This window comes from Panulirus ornatus, chromosome 52, assembly GCF_036320965.1.
Source record: "Panulirus ornatus isolate Po-2019 chromosome 52, ASM3632096v1, whole genome shotgun sequence".
NCBI classification, from domain to species: Eukaryota; Metazoa; Arthropoda; class Malacostraca; order Decapoda; family Palinuridae; genus Panulirus; species Panulirus ornatus.
In genome coordinates, this window is record NC_092275.1 from 16,568,394 (window position 1) to 16,592,073 (window position 23,680).

The 23,680-nt window shown below is 48.9% G+C and overlaps 1 protein-coding gene across 4 annotated transcripts in view; it reads left to right on the forward strand.

Annotated features, from left to right (window-relative positions):
- The window catches only part of LOC139765117 (uncharacterized), a 246,508-nt gene that overhangs the window by 210,777 nt on the left and 12,051 nt on the right, over positions 1-23,680 (forward strand). For all 4 annotated transcript variants that reach the window (XM_071692304.1, XM_071692303.1, XM_071692306.1 and 1 more), the window contains one exon: positions 12,826-13,482. In XM_071692304.1, coding sequence (XP_071548405.1) covers positions 13,194-13,482 — 289 coding nt within the window. In that variant the 5' untranslated portion in view covers positions 12,826-13,193. The remainder of the gene's footprint in view (positions 1-12,825; positions 13,483-23,680) is intronic.

Here is a 23,680-nt window from a genome sequence, read left to right on the forward strand (position 1 = left end):
ATCTGTGTTCTTGTACGACGATGGTACGAAACATCTGTGTTGTTGTACGACGATGGTACGAAACATCTGTGTTGTTGTACGACGATGATACGAAACATCTGTGTTGTTGTACGACGATGGTACGAAACATTTTTCTTGTCTTACGACGATAGTACGAAACATTTTTCTTGTCCTTTTCGATGGTACGAAAAATATGTCTTGTCCTACGTCATTGGCACGAGACATCTGCCCTGTAGTACCAACGATGGTACGAAACACCTGCCTTGCAGTATCGACGATGGCACGAAACACCAACCTCGTAGTGTTCCACAACACACAACCAAGTACAACATATCTAACTTACTTTCCTACCACATCCACACCCGGAGTCACCTGTACACACAACGCCTACCTGCAACTGAAACCCTTGGTGCAACACCTACAGGCAATATCTGTAACACTGACGTGAAACACTCGCAACACACACAGAAAAGGTCCTTGAAAGCTCCTCACAGTCCCTCTGTCTCCCGCGCCTCTTCGTATTGTCCCCCTGCATTGCTGAGCCTTTTGGCCGCGGGTGAGGTCACAAAAGGTCGGGCTAGGGTTGACCTGGCCCCACGGGAGGGTAGGTCACCAGAGGAACAATAGATTCCCCGGGGCAGCCTATGGGGTGTGAGGACCGAACTTTACAGACGGAGGAGGAGGGAGGAGGATTAATTTAGCAGGACCTGCCATGCCTCTTGTGTTTTGTACTGCCCCATGGAGATGAGGGATTCATCACATTCTCTAAAGTCCAGGTAATCCCGTGATGTTTGTAGAGGAATGGCGATTTTTCTCCTTTAATTGTAGGCGATCAACAATGCCGTGGAATCTATCAATATTTGTTGAGAGGGAAGTTTATTGATCAGTTTAAAGTCACCACGAAACACACAGACGTGAGGTCGATTGCCTTCTCAAAAATTCCAGCGAATGTTTGATGTTTGAAAAACTTTTTTGTGGAAAACATTTTTTTTCTCTTTTTTTGGGAGGAGGCATGTGTTCAATAAAGGTATCAGGTTAATGATACATTATTCCTCAACTCTAAAGAAAAAATAAATGAGAAATTCTGGGAAATGAATGAGGCATGTATGTCACCAGTCTTCCCTCGAGTAATTAAGAAGTCAGATGTCACTATTTCTGGATACATTAACCCTAGTAATTACGCATATTTATACAGAAATTTCCTTAAGAGAGACAGGCAGAATTTACCGGATTTATCGTACTGCATTATCACGTTTCTTAACCCAGTACCTTCCTAATATTTTGTAAATGTAGGATAAGATTTATATCTTTTATTATAATCGAGTAAACGTATATAACATGGCTCCATATTGAATATGGAATCTTCAAATGTTTGCCTAAAATATTCTTAGGAATGGAAGGATGTGGCTCCATCATTATTAGTAGTGGTGGTCGTTGTTGTAGTAATGGTAGTAGTGATATTAGAAGTAGCAGTAGTAGGCGTACATTACGGCCTCACTGAACTGAGAAAAAGCTATCCAAACATCACGTATGATCCCACAAATGAGAGTTATTTGCTTAAAAGTTTTTTTTTTTTTTTTTTTGCCCTGAAAGATCGACACAAGAGCCTAACCTGTGCTAACACTGGGAACAAACTCGAACCGGAAACTTCTACTTTACCCGATATTTATACGAGGTAACCAGGACGAGTGTAGGAGCCCAGACCACATCCCAACCCGGGGGTAACTCTCGAACCTCTCCACACTAGGGTGATCCCTGCCGGTGACAGAGGCTGGGATGCCTTCCAAACACTCGAGTACCAACGGTCTAACGGGAGGCAAGAGCCGATGGTACCCGGGTAGAAGGCGGGGGGGAGGCGAGGGTAGTCTAGGGTTGGTCTAAGGGTGGGAGACAGACGGTGGTATTTACCTAGCGGACTAACACCACCAGCAGCGGTCGCAAGTGCCATCCCCGAAGGCAGGCGCACCGATAGGCTCCTCATGTCAACATTACCGAAGGTATACAGGGTTGAAAGGACGCTCGTCAGTAGGAGTGGTAGAGGGAGACGCCTGACCAGCGCTGGAAGGGGGATTATTTTGCTTATCGTAATGGTTAATTTTCCGCATAATGATTTCTTTCATTTATCGGTGAATTGCCCCGGAGGCCGCAGGATGCGAACGCTTGGATAATCCCTCGCACCCGGCTTGCTCTCCATGTCCCCCGTTATGTACAAATCTCTCTCACAAACTTGTAGATTACCAAAGACATCCGGCTTGAATGGCGATGAGAACCCTCCCTTCGACGGATGTCCCTCATATGTCGCAGCCCGTCGCACCCGCGTCGCAGCCCGTCGCACCCGACCCTCTCTCGGCCGGAGAGCAGTTTCTGAGGGTGTTATCACAACCACGTTTTTGACCAGCTGGTTCACAATGCTACCTCGCTGTACAGTTTGGTCAGGTGATTTGTAGAGTTAGAGGCGTCAGTCTGTGTTGCGTCCCTCCTGGCGTGTGGGGGTCGGGTGTTGGTGTTTGTGGTGCACCAACAAATGCCTCAGGCCTTGCCTCTCTGTCAAACAAGACCGCGTGTCTGCTACTCCCACGACCTTCTCACTCAGACAAATCGAACTTCACTTCCATAGTCAATATTTCTTTGGAAAAATACGTAATACATTGCCTCTGCTGTTAGGTGAGGGAGGCTGCGATGGTATATGAAGGATTCAGTCCTTAAGTTGGGGTGTTTCGAAGTCCTGCAGACACTGACGGGGTTATGAAAGTCCCACCTATACGTGAGAGGTTTTGATGATCTAAAACCTCTCACATAATGCTATGAGGCTCCCAGAACCTCTCACATGATGCTATGAGGCTCTCAGAACCTCTCACATAATGCTATGAGGCTCCCAGAACCTCTCACATAATGCTATGAGGCTCCCAGAACCTCTCACATATTGCACCCTCACAGAACCCATATGTACTGCTGCTGGTAGAACTACCACAACCCCTCACCAGAACCTTCATAGCTCCCCACCTACGAGTCAGATTCTCCACCTCTCCCTCCTCACTCTCCCGCCTCACTCTCCCACGTGCCAATAGGACTCGTAAGCCCCTTGTCACATGAGCCCACGAGAGGGGACGCCACCAGGGTATCCACTATGATCCGTGAAGGTTAAACAGACACCCCCAGCGGCCCTGTGATCCGCAGGGGGGAGTGATTGGTGGGTGGACGGGGAGACGTGCTGATGCTAGCGGGAGGCGGAGGACGGGAGGGAGGCGGAGGACGGGAGGGAAGGGAGGTTTAAGAGGGACTGTGGCCTTGTTTACACGGTATCTGACGCTTGGCTATTCATCGGTCGAGTGTGCATGGGAGGCTGCTGGGGTGTGGGAGACGACCCACGTGGGGTGTGAAACCTGGGGAGGAAACAAACAGGTCTGCCCTTTCCTCATACCGGGAGTGCCAGTCCTCAGTGGCCATGTCTCCAGTGGTGACCCAGTACACCCAGTACCTCATGTGGTGACCCAGTACACCCAGTACCTCATGTGGTGACCCAGTACACCCAGTATCCCATGTGGTGACCCAGCACACCCAGTACCCCATGTGGTGACCCAGTACACCCAGTACCTCATGTGGTGACCCAGTACACCCAGTACCTCATGTGGTGACCCAGTACACCCAGTATCCCATGTGGTGACCCAGCACACCCAGTACCTCATGTGGTGACCTAGTACACCCACTACCTCATGTGGTGACCCAGTACACCCATTACCCCATGTGGTGACCCAGTACACCCACTACCCCATATGGTGATCCAGTACACCCAGTACCTCATGTGGTGACCCAGTACACCCAGTACTTTATGTGGTGACCCAGTACACCCAGTACCTCATGTAGTGACCCAGTACACCAACTACCCCTATGTGGTGAGCAAGCACACCCAGTAACTCATGTGGTGATCCAGTACACACACTACCCTATGTGGTGACCCAGTACACCCACTACCCCATGTGGTGACCCAGTGCACCCAGTACCTCATGTGGTGACCCAGTACACCTAGTACCTCATGTGGTGACCCAGTACACCCAGTATCTCATGTGGTGACTTAATGTGGTGACCCAGTATACCCAGAACCTCATGTGGTGACCCAGTATATCCAGTACGTCATGTGGTGACCCAGTACACCCAGTACGTCATGTGGTGACCTAGTACACCCAGTACCTCATGTGGTGACCCAGTACACCCACTACCCCATGTGGTGACCCAGTGCACCCAGTAACTCATGTGGTGACCCAGTACACCCAGTACCTCATGTGGTGACCCAGTACACCCAGTACCTCATGTGGTGACCCAGTACATCCAGTACGTCATGTGGTGACCCAGTACACCCAGTACGTCATGTGGTGACCTAGTACACCCAGTACCTCATGTGGTGACCCAGTACACCCACTACCCCATGTGGTGACCCAGTGCACCCAGTAACTCATGTGGTGACCCAGTACACCCAGTACCTCATGTGGTGACCCAATACACCGACTACCCCTATGTGGTGACCCAATACACCCAGTACCTCATATGGTGACCCAGTACACCCAGTACTTCATGTGGTGACCCAGTACACCCAGTACGTCATGTGGTGACCTAGTACACCCAGTACCTCATGTGGTGACCCAGTACACCCACTACCCCATGTGGTGACCCAGTGCACCCAGTAACTCATGTGGTGACCCAGTACACCCAGTACCTCATGTGGTGACCCAATACACCGACTACCCCTATGTGGTGACCCAATACACCCAGTACCTCATATGGTGACCCAGTACACCCAGTACATCATGTGGTGACCCTGTACACTCAGTACCTCAGGTGGTGACCCAGTACACTCAGTACCTCATGTGGCGACCCAATACACTCAGTACCTCATGTGGTGACCCAGTACACCCACTACCCCATTTGGTGACCCAGTACACTCAGTACCTCATGTGGTGACCCAGTACACTCAGTACCTCATGTGGTGACCCAGTACACCGACTACCCCTATATAGTGACCCAGTACACTCAGTACTCATGTGGTGACCCAGTATCACATGTGATGACCTAGTGCACCCAGTACCTCATGTGGTGATCCAGTACACCCAGTACCTCATGTGGTGACCCCGTACACTCACTACCACGTGTGGTGACTCAGTACACCCAGTACTTCATTTGGTTACCCAATACACCGACTACCCCTATGTGGTGACCCAGTGCAACCAGTACCTCATATGGTGACCCAGTACACCCGCTACCCCATGTGGTGACCCAGTACACCCAGTACTTAATGTGGTGACCCACTATACCTAGAACCTCATGTGATGACCCAGTACACCCAGTACATCATGTGGTAACCCAGTACACCCAGTACCCTATGTGGTGACCCAGTACACCCAGTACCTCATGTGGTGATCCGGTACACCCAGTACCTCATGTGGTGACCCAGTACACCCAGTACGTCATGTGGTGACCCAGTACACCCAGTACGTCATGTGGTGACCTAGTACACCCAGTACCTCATGTGGTGACCCAGTACACCCAGTACGTCATGTGGTGACCCAGTACACCCAGTACCCTATGTGGTGACCCAGTACACCCAGTACCTCATGTGGTGACCCAGTACACCCAGTACGTCATGTGGTGACCCAGTACACCCAGTACGTCATGTGGTGACCTAGTACACCCAGTACCTCATGTGGTGACCCAGTTCACCCAGTACCTCATGTGGTGACCCAGTACAGCGACTACATCTATGTGGGGACCCAGTACACCCAGTACCTCATGTGGTGACCCAGTAGCACATGTGGTGACACAGCATACCCAATACTTCATGTAGTGACCCAGTACACCCAGTACTTCATGTGGTGGCCCAGTACACCCAGTACGGCATGTGGTGGCCCAGTACAGAAGCGAGCCTTCGCGTGTGATAAATAGAGGGTCCTGGAAATCAGATCCTCCTGACTGTTCCTACCCGCTGGACGACTCGAAGCTACTCAACTCATCCCTTGCCCAGAACCCGTTGAGCATGATATTAACGCCGCTGATTTCTATAATCCTCATCTGATTGTCGGTAAGCAGCGAACGCAAGATCTGGAGACCCAGGAGAGAGATTTTTAAGCTGAAGAAAACGAAGGATACAAGACATGGGAGGCGAAGGATCCAGTCGTTTACTTGGCGAGTGGAAAACGTCTCAGATGAGAGTCTCCTGGAAAGCCCTGATGAAGAGGGCTTTCCAGGAGTGACGGATGGTTGTCCTCTGGTGGAGGAGTGGGTTCCTGGACGGATGAAGCGAAAAAGAGATTCAACAGAGGATTATGGAAGGTTACGTGAAGCACTTAAGAGAAACACACAGGGTACGTGGGAGAGGAGGAGCCGTGTGACCGAGCCGTGTGTCAGAGAAGGATGAGAGTTGAGCGAGTGTCGAATACTCTCCAAATATCCAGACGGAGGAGTAGAGTATTTTCATGAATATCAGGATAGAATAGTAGATTTCCGTCAGAGATACACAGCCGTAGTTGACTGGTGGCAAAGTGTCAGGTTGATAGATAGTTAGTAAAGTCATTTTGCTATTTTATAGAGTCTGGCGGAGACCAGTTGATATAAGGGTACGAACCTAGCAAGAAGGAAGTTCAAATTCCCCTAAAATGGAGAGCATTATAATCTTAAGAACAATAAAAGCCTCGATAATTATATGACACCAAAAAAAGAAGAGTCGGTTGTGAGGAAAGTGGTGGAGCTCGAGAGCCCCCTCATTAACCGGACAACATGGAGACGGAAGCGCCAATTAAAGCCGCGTTGATAAGCCGATAAAATCAGCTGCCGGAGCGCGACGCCGTCGCCGCCCTGTCCCCGCAGCGGCGGGAGGAGCCATCGATCGCCGTCGGAGCCCAGGGGTCAGTTGTATAGCGGCGTCCCGGGAACCGACGACGGAAGAGTTGCTGGCCAAAGCGACAGACGGAGGACCTCACGTCTTATATCCTCCAGCAGACATTGCCGCTGCTCCCTCCTGGTCACACTTTGTTCTCAAGGCCACGCCTGTAGCAGTCCCCCGTGGAGGCTCCCCGAACCCCTGCCATCACCTCCCCTGGTGACCTGTGGAAAGTAGGTCATGGCTGCTTATCATACAAGGTCATCCAGAGGATTTGTACAAAGTTATCAAACCAACAGTTTAGTGATGCCTTGAACATAGAACCACTGAAAACAGGAATTTATTCTCCAGATAAATAATGTCATAGTTCAGGGCAGAGAATTTTCCACTAAAGATTCCTAATGTAGCTGAATACAACCATGGATGAATGCAGCTGCAAATCATGATGGCAGAGGAAGAAAAAAAAGCTATGCGAGATGAGGGTGTCATTAGACGTTGGAAGAATGTCATTGTGATTTCCACATCGTCAGTTTCATGGACTGCCAGAGATTTTTTTTTCTTTAATCATCGTCTGAATATGAGAGTTCCGCCTCAGATTGGATTGATGGTCGTAACCGAAATTAGCAAACTATTGGAGTAAGTATAACATCAAGTGCCTTAGCATAACGGGGTGCAGGTGTGAGGCTCAAGCCTTCTGCCGTGGCCATCTTCTGCTTTGTCCTTTCTGTTTCTCTGTCTCTTCTTCTGTTTGTGCCTTCTGCTGTGTACACCTGCTGCTCTGTGCACCCCCTCTTGTCGTACTTGTACTTTCTGTTGTGCGTACCTGCTGCTGTTGCTGCTACTGCTGCTGTGGTCGTTAGCAGAGGCGGTCGGTGGGAGACCCAGCCCCGTTCACGATGGAAATGCAATGATGAAGATGGACCAGCCGAGGGAGACGTCAAGGACATGTTGACGTCGGTGGGCGGAGCAGGGTCGACGGCAGGCCGTCCAGCGGCCAGTAGGTGGAGGGAGGGTCCTGATTGGCCTCCCCGCTGTGTCCTCCTCCTCCTCCTCCTCCTCCTCCTCCTCCTCCTCCTCGCCCCTCTGTTTCCTCCTCTTCGCCCCACTGGTGTCCCCCTTTTTCCACCACGACGAGTCATTTTTCTCACCCTACTATAGCGTCCTCTTCGCCCCGTTGTCCTCCTTTCCCCCCTCTCCCCATCTCCCATGTTCTTTCTTCTCCTCCCCCCCGTGTCCTCGTCTGGGCCTGGCCCCCGGCAGCCCCGGGGCTGCGAGCGACAGCTGCTAATCGCCGGGATCATCGGTTTCATCGACCTGGGAGAGTTCATGACATACTTCAGTGTGTCCTCCATTATCGTCCGTCAGGTAACCTGTCATCCCCTCTGTGGATCACATACCTCCACTGCACAAGAGTCTATGGACTTCACTGTTGATGAGCGGGTGTGGGGGCAAGGCTTGAAAAATCCTAAGTGGCGTGACTTCTCGCTGCGCCGGAAATGTGGTATCACAAGTGGCGTGACTTCTCGCTGCGCCGGAAATGTGGTATCACAAGTGGCGTGACTTCACGCTGCGCTGGTAGGAAAAGAATTGATGTCGTGGCTGACGATTGTGCTTAGTGGTTGGTCGTCTCGACGACGCCCGCTGTCGTCACTGTTGCGACGACGTCTCACACGAGGTCAGTGGTCCTGAAAGCCTCGGGAGGTTAAGAGAGGTCATAGTAGGTTAGGCTAGTGTGAATCAGATCAGCAGCTTTGAATTCTTGACCATCAACGTAAGCGTCCCTCTTTATGGGTAGTGGGTGTGGGAGGACGTGTGTGCAAGAGAAAGAAACTTTTTCTTTGGCTTAAACAAATGTCTTTTATCTGTCTGTATCAACAAAGACGACACCTAAAGTTTCTAGGCACGTTGGGAAGCGTGTAGGCGTTCCTCAAAGGCTCGGTATAAACATCAAATTTAATGTAAAAATAAAGGAATTTTGCTTCTTTGTTTAGCGTTACCTTAGCTGATCTGAAGCAAAGACAAGTGTGTCTTTTTCATGTAGTAAGGACAGAGACGTAGGTTCCCTGTGAATGTCTCTAGTCTACGAGGCTCTTTTTTAACCCAGGACTCACAAGATGATGAAGGATCCTCCAGGTTTTGAGGTGAATGCAGGAACGTGTGTGGATGTGATGAGGAGAGGAGGAAGTTGATGGATGTGACTGGTGGAAAGATGAAACGAGTGTATTTACCCATATGTACCTATTTGCACAATACCAGGAGGCAGTTCTACACTCGAGGGGAGCCCCATCTTCTGTGTGTGGGGTGTAATTACCTAATTACGCTGTACGGAGAGGGAGTGTTTTACACTCGTGAGTCCCCATCTCTTAAACGTCTTCTATTATGATACAACTTTATCACACAACCTTCTATATGTCTCCTCCTTAAAACTTTGCACTGACTCGGATTAGGCATTATCACCTGTCTACAAAAATGACCTTGGAGTTTGTTTAGGTTTTGCTGTAAGCTCATGCAACCATCAGGATCATTACGTCTCTTATGATCTTATTATCATCAGCAGACATGTTCAGATGAGAGTCTGGTACATCAGACAAGTCGCTGACGCACTGGGCTGAAGAACCAGCGACCCCTGAGGCGCCAAAGCAAAGGTGACCCCAGCCCATTCCGCGAATGATCCTCGAACCTGTGTCCTGTGCTCGATTCCACTAAGGTGACCTGCTATCAAAGTGAAGGAGTCTACCCTCTTATTCCTTGCCTATAGATCTAGTTTCTTAGGCCGATCAAGGCACATTGTCAAAGGCTTTCTGTTTGTCCAAAGCACACAGTGTAGCGATCCATCGCTTTCATCCAAGACGGAGTTCACTTTCTATTAGAAGTCCAAGAGAACTCTAGGACATGACCTCCTCTCCTTGAATCCTTGTCTCGTAGTTAGGTAGTGTCTCCATTGCCAGCAACCATCCATTTGCTTTCTGATTATCTTTAACAGTGTTTCACAGACGACACTCGTCACAGACACGAGTTCAACGGGATTTTCTTGTCATCATTACATGCACTAAATGTGGCCTTTTCAACACCTTTGGACCAACGCCTAGCTCTCTTGACCTGCTAAGCAATATTCCGAGCGACTTGAGGATGTTTTCACTCAGACACACACACACACACACACACACACACACACACACACACACACACACAAAGAAAAATAGTGAAATTACAGTTTCTCGAGTAGATACATGAGCAGATAGACAAACAGGTACGTACTTCATAGAGCTCATGAAGGCCATAAAGTATGGTAATGTTTACATAGGCCTCAGCTGTGACGCTGGACCACACTGGGAGGGGGGGGGGATGTCTGTAGGTGTGGCCCGGTTAATTGTGAGGCAAGGTGGGCCACACCAGGGGTCTGCAGGCGTGGCCCGGCCAGCTGTAATGTTGGTTAGCCCTGTTTAATGCCGGAGTGTTAGGTCAACCGCCAGCGAGAGCGGGGTCACCAGAATGTACTCCACTGAAAACGGTCTTAGTTGCTCTGTGTGGAGCAAGAAGAGGAGCCATATAGTAGAGTTCTAACCACCACGGCGGGAGGAGACAGTGCCCTGAAACCTGACAGAAAACCTGATGGCTGAAACTCTCCTTATCTGATGGCTGAAACTCTCCTTATCATTTGTCTCTTCCTTTTCTATCTCCTCGCGCCTTTCTTATATTGCATTTAACGCCCTGATTATAGAGAGAATTCTTATCTTTGACCAGAATCGAGACGTGGGAATATAAAGGTAGGCAAAGACTCCCACTTATAGATCCCGCCCTTGTGTGCACATCACACCAGGAGGTACTCCCTTATACCAGGGGTCTCCCTTATACCAGGGGCCTCCCTTATACTAGGGACCCTCCCTTATACCAGGAGCTTCCCATACACCAGGAGAGGAGCGTGGAATCAAGGGGGTACACACTGTATCTGGTAACCTCCATCTGTTGGCTTGGGTAGTTAGTGTTGTGCGTGTGGAGGAAGGTGGCGTGTGGTGGGGCCAAGGAGCAAATACCGACAACTACCGCAACACTGCATGTTTGTGTAGGGTTGGATGACGGATCCACGAAGCGTTGGGGGACGACACACATGTGCCTACATTCGCGCTCGTTAGAGAGACTTGCACAGGTTCGTGTCACGCGCTTATTCATGGCACAAAGTAGTTAGCTCTTAATGAGACAGAAACACACATGGAATACAGTCGGACCAGGGATGCTTTGTTGTTTGTTTGTTTAGTGATTGAGGCTTACGTCCCATCAGGTGCCTGGGTCATTAAGGTCGGTAACATCAAGTCACAACCACCAGTCTGACTTGTTAGAGCGGACTGGATGTTATGGATATAGGATTCCACAGAAATCGGGGTTGAGAAGGGTGAGTTCTCAGTTCTGTATCTTAATATATAACGCAAAATAGGAGAAGAACAACGAAAAACAACAATGGAAGATATAACAACTGTGCATCAAAGGTATTGAAAAATGTCTTGACGTTATTGACACACACACACACACACACACACACACACACACACACACACACACACACAGTGGGTCAGCCTTTCAGAGGCTATCAAGCATCATTCCTTTAGCCCAGGTATTTTTTATTTTCATTCTACCTCACCCATACGCAATCTGCCTAGCATTCATTTGCAGACATACAAAGAAATCAAGAAAATCTGTTTTCTTCCATGATTGTAAAATATGTTTGGGTAATATATATATATATATATATATATATATATATATATATATATATATATATATATATATATATATATATATATATATATATATATATATATATAATATATATATATATATATATATATATATATATATATATATATATATATATATATATATATATATATATATAGAGTGAATTGTATCGATGTGGTATACCGGGGTTGACGTGCTGTCAGTGGATTGAATCAGGGCATGTGAAGCGTCTGGGGTAAAGCATGGAAAGTTGTGTGGGGCCTGGATGTGGAAAGGGAGCTGTGGTTTCGGGCATTATTGCATGACAGCTAGAGACTGAGTGTGAATGAATGGGGCCTTTGTTGTCTTTTCCTAGCGCTACCTCGCACACATGAGGGGGGAGGGGGATGCTATTCCATGTGTGGCGAGGTGGCGATGGGAATGAATAAAGGCAGACAGTGTGAATTGTGTGCATGGGTATATATGTATGTGTCTGTGTGTGTGTATATATATGTGTACATTGAGATGTATAGGTATGTATATTTGCGTGTGTGGACGTGTGTGTATATACATGTGTATGGGGGTGGGCTGGGCCATTTCTTTCGTCTGTTTCCTTGCGCTACCTCGCAAACGCGGGAGACAGCGACAAAGCAAAATAAATAAATATAAAAAAAGAATATATATATATGTATATATATATATATATATATATATATATATATATATATATATATATATATTATCCCTGGGGATAGGGGATTAAGAATACTTCCCACGTATCCCCTGCGTGTCGTAGAAGGCGACTAAAAGGGGAGGGAGCGGGTGGCTGGAAATCCTCCCCTCACGTTTTTTTTTTTAATTTTCCAAAAGAAGGAACAGAGGGGGCCAGGTGAGGATATTCCAAAAAAGGCCCAGTCCTCTGTTCTTAACGCTACCTCGCTAATGCGGGAAATGGCGAATAGTTTAAAAAAAAAATATATATATATATATATGGTAATCAGGTGTAATGTGGAATAGGATCCTTCTGTGAAATAAGATCATTTTCAAGGAATAAAATAGGATAAGAAATCCCGTCACTGAGCATTTAAGTCATACATAATCGTATGACGTAAACATGTTATTCCCCCCCCCCCCCCCAAAAAAAAATCGTTTACATAGAGAAAAAATTATAGTGTTAATTTTTAAATCATGAAAACTTTCTGTCTTTACTCAGCGCTAATCTAATTTGTTTACATCCATTCCAGGAGCTGGAGAGACTGTTAATGTGTCAAGAGCCAGGATAACAAAATCACCATAACACGGGTCGTAGCGTCCTGGCGAATACCCTCCCATCTGGCGGCCGCCCCGACAACTGCCGCAGCCTACTGGGGGCTCCGCGCTGTTAAATCACCCCACGAGATTTTGAACAATAACAACACCGTAAACACTAAGTGTCACGGCTATACCATGTTTCAACATCAAGTTTTACTACTGTGAAGTAATACGGAAAAGAATACGAGTCAGAAAAGGCATCGAGGACTGAAATTCCTAGTCGGAAAGGATGTACTAGTGGAAGGAATTGGGAGCGCGTCGGGATTCCATCAGAGCCAATCAGCGCACGGCCGTAGGGATCATGTCTTCAGTGGTCTCCGAGTTCTTTTTGTGGGATCAGTCGTTGAATAGCTCGTGTGGTGGAAGGATGGAGTGTGAGACGCTGTACGAGCTGGGGCCTCCGCCCGATATGATTCTAAATATACCTCCTCCTCCCATTCCCCCGTTCATGGAAGACTTTGTGGCGAGACTGGCGGCGGAAGGGATAGATATTCACCAAGACAGTGGGTTTCCGGAAGGAGAAAAAGCTTGTAACCTTTGTCATTGGGCAAATGGAAATGGTGTTGGATACGTTGAGCTTGCACAAAAAGGTGAGTTGGATTCGTAATGTATTCATTTCCATTACCAGGTCTGAAATGCCAGTATTAAATGTCAAAAGTGTTGTCAAAGTTGTTTAAATAATTAATCAGTCTGTTCTACTGTGTTCTACTGTGTTTTTAATGAGAATTATTATCGCAACGTGGTTTCAGCTGCGCAGTTTTATATATCGTGAAAATATAGGAAGAAAAAATATATAAGTATTTTGTTTCGTAATATGCATAATGTATGTATAATGTGAACAATGAGACGTAGACGCGAAAGGAGTATATAGAGTTTATTTCGTGTGTTATGTCGTGTGGAAATGAGGCTTTACGGTCGCTGGCTGTGAAATGAGCGATGAAAGAAAATGTGAAAGAGAAAATGCGAAATGAAATTCCAGAACGAAAAAAGGAAAACTGGCGGTAATGAGTGAGATGTGAGCGACACTGTACCTGGGTGGGAGGCTTGCTCCCTAGCCCGGCCATGTGGGACCACACAGGTCGACTCCCTGCAACTCCAGGCCACTGGAAGAGGCCAAGTGGGGAATTACCTCTTCCAGAGGCTGGCCTCAACACCCGAGGCCTGGAAGTGGAGGCTGGAAGAGGAGGCCAAGTGGGTATTGCCTCTTCCAGGCTGGTCTCAACGCTGAAGAGGAGGCCAAGTGGGTATTAACTCCTCCAGGCTGGTCTCAACACCCGATTCCTGAAAATGGAGGCCAAGTGGGTATTACCCCCTCCAGGCTGGCCTCAACACCCGAGGCCTGGAATTGGAGGCTGGAAGAGGAAACCAAGTGGGTATTACCCCCTCCAGGCTGGCCTCAACACCCGAGGCCTGGAAGTGGAGGCTGGGAGAGGAGGCCAAGTGGGTATTACTCCCTTCAGGGTGGCCTCAACACCCGAGGCCTGGAATTGGAGGCTGGAAGAGGAGGCCAAAGGGTATTACCCCCTCCAGGGTGGCCTCAACACCCGAGACCTGGAATTGGAAGCTGGAAGAGGAGGCCAAGTGGGTATTACCCCCTCCAGGGTGGCCTCAATACCCAAGGCCTGGAATTGGAGGCTGGAAGAGGAGGCCAAGTGGGTATTACCTCCTCCAGGCTGGCCTCAACACCCGAGGCCTGGAAGTGGAGGCTGAGAACTGGAAGTAGAGGTCAAGTGGGTATTACTTCCTCCAGGCTGGTCTCAACGCTGGAGTCCTTCAAGTGGAAGCCAAGTGGGTATTACCTCCTCCAGGATATGCACCTCAACATTCAAGTCCTGGAAATGAAGGCGAACTGGTTCCAGCGAGTCCTCCTTCCTAGTGGGTTTTTTTGTTTCTTTAGCAGTAGTGGCAGGGTCGTGCTTGCCGAGGCAGTGAAAGTGTGCCCCACTGCTGAAATGAGATTGATTCGTCAGTGCAACAAAAGTGGTGTGTACGACGTGACAGTGTACTCATCACTGGATCTGCAGTGATACGTGCGTAACCCATCATTAGAGTCTGCTGTGGTGGTCCACGGGACTTCACTTGGGCCAGTAGTGATATGTGTGGCCCAGCAGTGACGCCTGTGACTCCTCAGGGGAGCTGCAACCCCTCACTGGAACAGCAGTGATATGTATGGCCCATTCGCGAAGCAGCAGTGTGATGTCATAGACCCAGCAGTGCTAACGGTGATACGATTGTAACCCACATCAACAGTGGCTTGGCAGTGAAATGACCACTCTTGTAGCTACAATAGCATGAATTCCTGTCACTAGCAGTGAAGAAATCGTAATATTAAACAAATGCAGTTCACTGCAGAGCAGACAGGAGTAAGAAAGGCGGTGCATTGATGACTTCATTGCGTCATTTGAGGATAATGTGTACACTGGGCCAGGCTCTGCCCACCGCCTCCACAAATTTGGGCGCCATCTTTCTCTCTCTCTCTCTCTCTCTCTCTCTCTCTCTCTCTCTCTCTCTCTCTCTCTCTCTCTCTCTCTCTCTCTCTCCAGTCATTTTGCATACAAGTATTTCGTAAGGATTACCTTTTAATGAGGCACATATGTAATCAAGCATACCTTTCTCTAGTAATTATTCATAAAATTATATATATATATATATATATATATATATATATATATATATATATATATATATATATATATATATATATATATATAATAAGATACTAACATTATGAACTACGAAAGCAGAATATAGGACACTTGAATTAGTACATTCCTGCATTATCAAGCAGTTTCTCTCTGGTCGGGCATATATCTGGGTTGCTTGAGTCATGCAAATAAGTACATCTCGCGAGGATGATTTATGTAAGTGGAAAGTAATTCGAGTTGGCGTGAATATCTGCGGTACACGAGGCTTGCTGCAGGAGACTTGACTGCTGGATACCAGGACGAGGAAGGTCAGTGAAGGTCGCTTGGTGTCTTCGCCTGTGGGGTTGTGTTATTCCCTCATCTGAGTAGAAGTTGAATCCCACTTTTAATGGGAATTCGTAATTAAATCTTTCATCGATTTTAGACAACGAAAAGTGTATCGCTAGACCATACGTTTTGGACGTATGTTATTGTTTATATGTTCGTGTTATGATTATTTATCTGACCTCATGTTAGGGAGGTTCATTGACCTATGATATGGTGATTCAGTGACCTCACATATCATAGAGGCTCATTGACTTCACATGGAGGTTCACTGACTTCACATGTTGTGATAGTTCAATGACCAATGTGTTCTGGTAGCTCATTGACTTCAATATGTTATGGGGGTTCTCTGACTTCACTTGTTATGATGGTTCTGTGACATCACAACTTAAGCTGTCAAAAGTCTGAATTCTGTAGCTTGGTATCCACCCAGAGCTGAAGTCATCGCCAGTTGAGGTCATTGCCAGTTGAGGTCATCGCCAGCAGAGATCATCGCCAGCTAAGGCCCACTATCAGCTGAGGCGTGTCAACATACACAACACATGCCCCTCGTCCATCCCCCCCCCCTCTCTCTCCACACGGGATACCTCAACTGTCCCCACGTTACCGTCTGGCACATCTTGGTCTCCTCCACTGTGGGCTGCAATCTTGAGATCCCATTCCCTTTCCTTCGCTCCATCAAGATCTACTCTTACGACGACCCTACGACCCTTCATCTACCTCCCGCACCGTATCTACGATTCCATCTCCCTCACACACCCCCTACCTTCCCTACAACAGGTTTTACTCCACCTCTACTTCATGATGGTCTTCGTTTTTTCCGTTTTTCCTGCGTCTTGATTCCATCTAGGATCATTTTGTTTCCCGTCAGCAATACTGTTTTAAATGTCAATACCGTAATGCTCTCTCCATCTGTCTATCTCTGAAGTGTTATGACATTTAAACTGGCCAGAGGCGGTTTTATACGTTACCAGATCTGCGTCAGTTTTTTTGAATGCTCTCTGCCACTTGGTCTACGGCAGTGTTCATATCATCTGCTAGGACTCCGCCTGCCTATCCCCCCTTCACCACCACCCCTCTCTCTCTCTCTCTCTCTCTCTCTCTCTCTCTCTCTCTCTCTCTCTCTCTCTCTCTCTCTCTCTCTCTCTCTCTCTCTCTCTCATCGCCTCCCCTACGTTTCCCAGCTCTACAGCAGCTGGTACCACATTCATTCTCCCTGATTTATGAGCTTACCTCCATATTTTAAGAACGCGGTAGTTTTAGCTATAATCCATTACGTCCGTGGTAGGTTTTGGCCTATCTGTTAGGCCTTCGTAATTACACGTGTCTCTGTAATCAGTTGGAGATGTAATCAGTACGTCATGTATGACTCTGGCAACACTGGGGTCGTGTGGTTAAGGGAATGTCTTGTGTATCATCGCTGCAAAACGGTTGATTTCATTGTCCCATGACCCCTGTGGCAACGTTTGTCATAGACGGTTTAGTGGTAGGGCCTCAACGCTCGTTACAGGGCCCCAGAACGCTCGCTACAGGCCCAGCGGAACGCTCGTTACATGGCCCTCAGGAACGCTCGCTACGGGGGCTCTAACGCTCCTTACGGGGCTTGGTGCTACGCTCGCTACAGGGCCGCAACGTAATATCAATACGAGAAACACTTTGGGGAACATATTCTTCCCGCTCTCTCGTAAATCGTGCGCGTAATTAAATCTCACAAGTTATGGCAAGGAATGTAATTATTCCTCTATCACATTGCCTTCCGCAGATGTGCGCATGATGTGTACATTGGCGCTATATGACTCGGGCCCCGTCCTATGTATGGATGAGGTCACAAGGGAAAACGTTTTCTATGTCGTCCTACCGTATGTTACCATATGGACAGATGGTCATGACTGGGTTCCCTTGACCAACTGGCGCCCGTACACACTCTCTCTCTCTCTCTCTCTCTCTCTCTCTCTCTCTCTCTCTCTCTCTCTCTCTCTCTCTCTCATCAACTTTAATGGACTGAAAGAGACGTAAGTCTCGCTGAGGATCTTCCTTGTTCCGAAAAAGGCCTCTCATTTCCCCCTTGCTCCCGCGTGGAGTGCAACCTTGAGGAGCTCCAGGAGCCTCGTAAAAGGAGTCCTGGGGTTGTATGATAATGACATTATGACTCCAGCTGTGCTGATCATATAGTAGAGGTTTATCTTGCCTGGGAAGGAATCCTGCCTCCATTTTACATCCTCACCCACCTTCCCCTCCTTCACCTAGTCATGGCTTAATCTCCCTTGTTTTGGTACCTGTTGCATCAACGAGGGAGAGTGAGTATCAGGTCATGAAAGTCCTTCCTTTTTCTCAATTTGTCTCTCCCTTGATTAATTCCAGGAAGCCCTGCCAAGCTCATATTCTTTGAATCACTCACACCCTCATGGGAAGAATGGGTACTAATGTAACATCTACTCTTAACTATTTCTGTTTCGTAAGTAATAATAATTCCAGTAACTCTCTGGAACTGAACTTTCAAGTAACTCCCTGAAATTGAACACTCCAGTTACTTTCTAGAATTGAATATTCCAGTAACTCTCTGGAACTGAACATTCCAGTAACTCCCTGAAATTGAACACTCCAGTTACTTTCTAGAATTGAATATTCCAGTAACTCTCTGGAACTGAACATTCCAGTAACTCTTTGGAGCTAAACGTTCCAGTAACTCTCTGGAATTCAACGTTTTCTCCTTGTTCTCAGAGCTGACCACATTGTATCCCTGACACTCCCAACAGATAAAGCCACCTTGTTAAGTCCATTCATTTCCTCTTGACTCTACTAACTCGTCTTCACCTCCTCCCTCCAGCGAACCTGTGTCCTTCTCTGGATATTCTCGTAGAGGACGATGGGCATGGCTCATATGGCATACCTCCTCTTGTCCTGAGGGTATATACCGCCTCTAAGGTAGTTCTGATCCTTGCTCGCTTAATGCTTCTCTCTAAAACCCCAGACTTGTCCTTTGTTCTCATGCCTTGCTGCAGCCCATCCCAGAGAAAACAGATCTCTTTTTTTATTTTAACCCTCCTTCCAGTGAGCGTCCCCTTTGCTCTCGCTTCTGCTATGCTCTGAGTGTTTGAAATGCTCCTTGATTCTTTCTTAAACACTTAAACAATATGCCTGTTCCGTCTGATCACCAGTATATGGAGTTGGCTGAGCTGGGTTTACAGATGACCCCACCCCATCCTCCACAACCAGGCCCCACAGACCTTTCCTATATATATATATATATATATATATATATATATATATATATATATATATATATATATATATATATATCAAGTTTTGATAAGCGTTATCACATCCTTTCCAGACGTCTGTGTTTAGGCTTGACTTTGCTCAACCTGGAGTGACGTTCCTTTGATAATTGGAAGAAATTATATTGATATGAACCTGACTTACTTTGATAAGCTGACCCTTGACCTCTTCTTATCACTTTCCACTGGCTTTATCGGCGTTTACTGTGACCTTGATTATAGCCGGTCTGTGACCCTGCCTAGCTCGCCCTGTGACCTCTCATCTGTTTTGTTCTTACGCCTCCCTCCCAACCCAGCCTCGTAAGAAGCCCCCCCCCCCATTTCTGCCGTGCCCCATGACGCATCCCTCGCCCCGCCCCGCCCCATGGCCCCCATCCCGAGTGGTCACAGGAAAGCTCGAGGGTCCTGACTCGCCGTATTGATATGCAGATTACGGGGCGAGGCGGGTTAATAGCTCAACCAAGCGAAGTTAATAGCAACAAAGGCGACTCAGGAGCCAAGATGGCCACCTTCAACCAACGTGTATTCGGCCCCCCGGACGATATCTGTCCATCGTGCTATCGTAATTGGGATGGACGATATTGGTCCGCGGGAGTTATCGTCCCCGAAACTATCGGAGGGGGGGTGGGGTGGCCATTAGTATATCGGCCTTGGTATCGGTTCATCGGAGTGCTGTCGGCTGTTACTGTGACACAGCAGGGGGGGTAGGGGTGGGGGGGAGATGCCCCGGTGGTATCGGGGTGTATGATACAGCGTAGGGGCCAGCGACCACCAGCTGGGCCGGCGGGGCGGGGCGGAGCTGAGGGGGGGCGCGGGGTAGGTGAAAAGCTTGGCTGGGGCAGGAGAGAGAGAGAGAGAGAGAGAGAGAGAGAGAGAGAGAGAGAGAGAGAGAGAGAGAGAGAGAGAGAGAGAGGAGGCTTTTGTAGCAACGGCTGTGTTAGAAGTCTTTTATAACCGAGCACCACAAGACGCCCCCTCTCTCCCTCTCTCCTCCTCTTCCCCTTCTCTTTTTATAATGTCGTTCTCTGGGTGTATAGGTGGAGGGATACTGCACTAGTCGGCGGTGGGGGGTCTCTCTCTCTCTCTCTCTCTCTCTCTCTCTCTCTCTCTCTCTCTCTCTCTCTCTCTCTCTCTCTCTCTGAGGAGCTGGGGGTGGTCCTTCACACTGGTAATCACCTGGATGTGCCATTCTACGAGACGTAACCCTCAGGGGGTCCCTGGACGGGCTAGGCCGTACACACACACACACACACACACACACACACACACACACACACACACACACACACCAGCCTCTTCCTAACATGGACGCTTAACTCCAGGACCCGAATCTTTCATCATTTAGACTCGTCATCTTGTGGGCCATTTCTAGAAAATCGTGTTGTCTTTTGTTCTTATTGTGGAGTATATTTTGTCTCTTCAGTTCCAGATGGCTTCCTTTCTCGTTCTTGGAAGCAAGTTTGCCTCGGCCCAATAGACTGGAATCAGAGGAACGCACAGCCTCCTGAAGGAGGAAGATCCTCAGGTTTGTCTCTGGGTTTACAGACTCGCCATCCCTCCTGCCGCTGGTGTTTGATTGGCCTCCTGCTGGCTCCAGCACCACAGGACTCGCCTCCGTCCCCTTCGTCAGAAGAGGACTCTGTGTGTGTGTGTGTGTGTGTGTGTGTGTGTGTGTGTGTGTGTGTGTGTGTGTGTGTGTGCCACGCTTCGCCGCCTCCAGTGCCCCCCTCACCCTCCCCCCTTCCAGCTTGTGACCCATTGTAAACGTTTTTTGAGTCCGAGGGGGGGCAAATAGAGCTATCCCTCAACAGAGCCTTTGTAACGATTTTCGAGGCAGCAACCTCATGCCGGTCGACCATAAGAGAACGGAGGAGGTTTCTGCTATTGTCTCTAAGGGCTGGATGACATTCGCTTCTCGTTGTATGTCCTCCCGTATTTGTCTCACCTGTAAAAAGGTCGTATGGATACTGGCGCTGTTTTCGGTATTTCCCAATAGATCGTTTGCGGCGTTTCCAAAAGCCTTGGATTCGTGGGGGGTTGGTTTTCATCCTGTTGTCTTTCCAAAACCTTTTCGAACACAAATGACGTCTCATCGTCTGATTACCGAAGCTCTTCATTTCGATACACGGTTTGGGAAAGATGTAGAGACTATTTTATTTGGGAGGGGTCTTCTTTCCAGCGATTCTCGACTCTGTTGTGATGAGATGCTTGAAAAGGAGAGAGAGAGAGAGAGAGAGAGAGAGAGAGAGAGAGAGAGAGAGAGAGAGGAGAGCGTCCGGGCACTTCCGGCCGTAGGCAATTAGACCAAGTTTCCTTTCACGTCACACCGCTTCCTCTGGAGGGGCACAAGCTGCGCCACCGCTTCACAAGGGCATCGTCAAGTCTCGGTCTTCTATGGGTCGGCTGAGGTAATCCTACCTCCTGAAGAACTCGCTAGCTCCCACGGCGCCCCGCGCCCCTCAGGATTGGGGGCCGGTGCTCCTCCTGACGCTGCTGTGGTTCACGGGGGGTTCTTCCCCTGGCCGTAGTGTCAGCATCCACCGGCGACCACGGCGTCAGGAGCCATTGCCAACGACGTTCCTGACAGTAGTGTGAGCGAGGCCAGACGCACACGCCTCCGATGGGGAGATCTGCGCTACAGTAAGTAGTGGCGGGGTTTACGGAGCTCTTGATATGAACCGTAATCACAGCTGGACTGTGTTTATTAGCACCCATCCCCTCCCTGTTGTGTCCCCCCCACACCCCTCCTTCTATCACCCCCAAGTGGCCTGTTGGTGTGTGGGGGGAGAAGGGGTGCTTCCCGCCCCCCTTTTCCCTTCAAACGCCCATGTAATGCACGTGGGAGGAGGAGGAGGAGGAGGAGGGTGGGAGGATGACGGCAGCAGCAGCAGCATCACCAGCGACGTCGCACGGTGAGTGTCGGCGGCCAGCGAGGAGACCGACTCGATGTCGCATCTCTCTCTTTTTTCCTCCCGTAGGGACGGGCGAACGAGGACCTTGTAGACCTGAGCTTCGGTATTCACCATAGCGTAAAGATGAGGCATAGCGTGTCCTGGCCCTTTGTTATTGCTGCACCTGCTGCTGTCATGGGAGGCGGTGGCTGTGGGTCCTGTGGCAGGTACAAGCCCGCGTTGGGCTTGGGATTAGGCAGGAGACAAGGAAGGGAGGTGTTGCCTGCCCTGACCCCCGCGCACCTACGGCCACATCGTTTGTTTCACGCCGCACCTACAATGATAGATCGTCCCCAACATGTTAAATCGTTCCGGTTGACTTGGGGCCGAGCGATAGAGTTGTAAACCTTACGACACGGGTAATGGCTAGCTGCAGGACTCGTCCCTCTAACGGGGTCGACGCTGGGTGCCAGCCAGTATATTCCCGGGGCAGTTTAGATGCTCCTCGGGTCGTCTCTGGGCTTCGGAAATGCCTCAGTGGTGACTACGATCACTCCATGGCTCCTCCAGCTGGCACAAGAGGCAAAACTCAAGGTATGTTTGAAGTTTACTCGGGTGTAAACAGAGTGGCGAAGCGTGGAAGCGTTCGGATCGCTGCTGGACGCCTCGGGCCTCGTCCGAAACACGAGCCTCGACACGGCCGTGTGTCTACCTGGCCCTAGCCGTGGCCACCAGCCACGTCTACCGTGGCTGTGCTCCCCTCCACGTCCTCCTGCATACACCCCCTCGTCTCACTCATCCACCGCCTTGCCAGACGAGACCCTCCCCCGAGAACGCCCGTCTCATCCACTTGTCCGACGTGACAAACCTCAGTGCTCCACCCCCCAAAAAAGCCTTCCTCTCCACGAACGCGCCGCAGCCGCGGGACGCAGCCTCACGCGATCGGTAATAAAAGGAAGGAACACACACAAAAAAAAGTAGAAAACGAAGACCAGCAGACGGGACCTTGATTACAACCCTGGAAGTCTTGATAAGTCTCAGCTCATCAGGTGATTATCTGTGATTGTCGCCTGAACCTGTGTCTAACATCATCCACCCTTTGACCTTTTCCCCTATTCCACCCAACACCCCCCTCCTCTTCCATTTCCAGCTCCCGCAGTCTTCCCCTTGGTCCCGTTCCTTCCCGTCCTCGTAGTGCCTCCTGCAGTGGCCTTGATTAATGTCTTTATTTACTGTGAAAAGTGGATATAAGTCCAGCGACCGAGGGAGGGAGTTCGGTAGAGGAGCCCAGGCCTTCTGGGCGGACCGTAAGGGGTATATCTCGTTCCCTCGCTGTTTCTGAGGATCACATGACACCAGTTTACACGCTCTTGAACCAGTTAAATGGAATCCAACACTGTATGAGGTTCCTGCCTAATCCATTTCCAATGGAAGTATATATATACGCGCCTTTTTTTTTAATGCTCTGGCGGTCTATCCATGTCGTTTATAGTGCTGATATAGTGCTGGATCCTTTATAACCTCGACGTGATAGATTCTGGTATTACCCTGGATACAGGAGAATCAAGTGAATTTATCTCGATCGTTTGACCTGATTATCCGTTTTTGTATATCGAGAAATTTCGTCATTGCCGCCTGATTATAATGTGA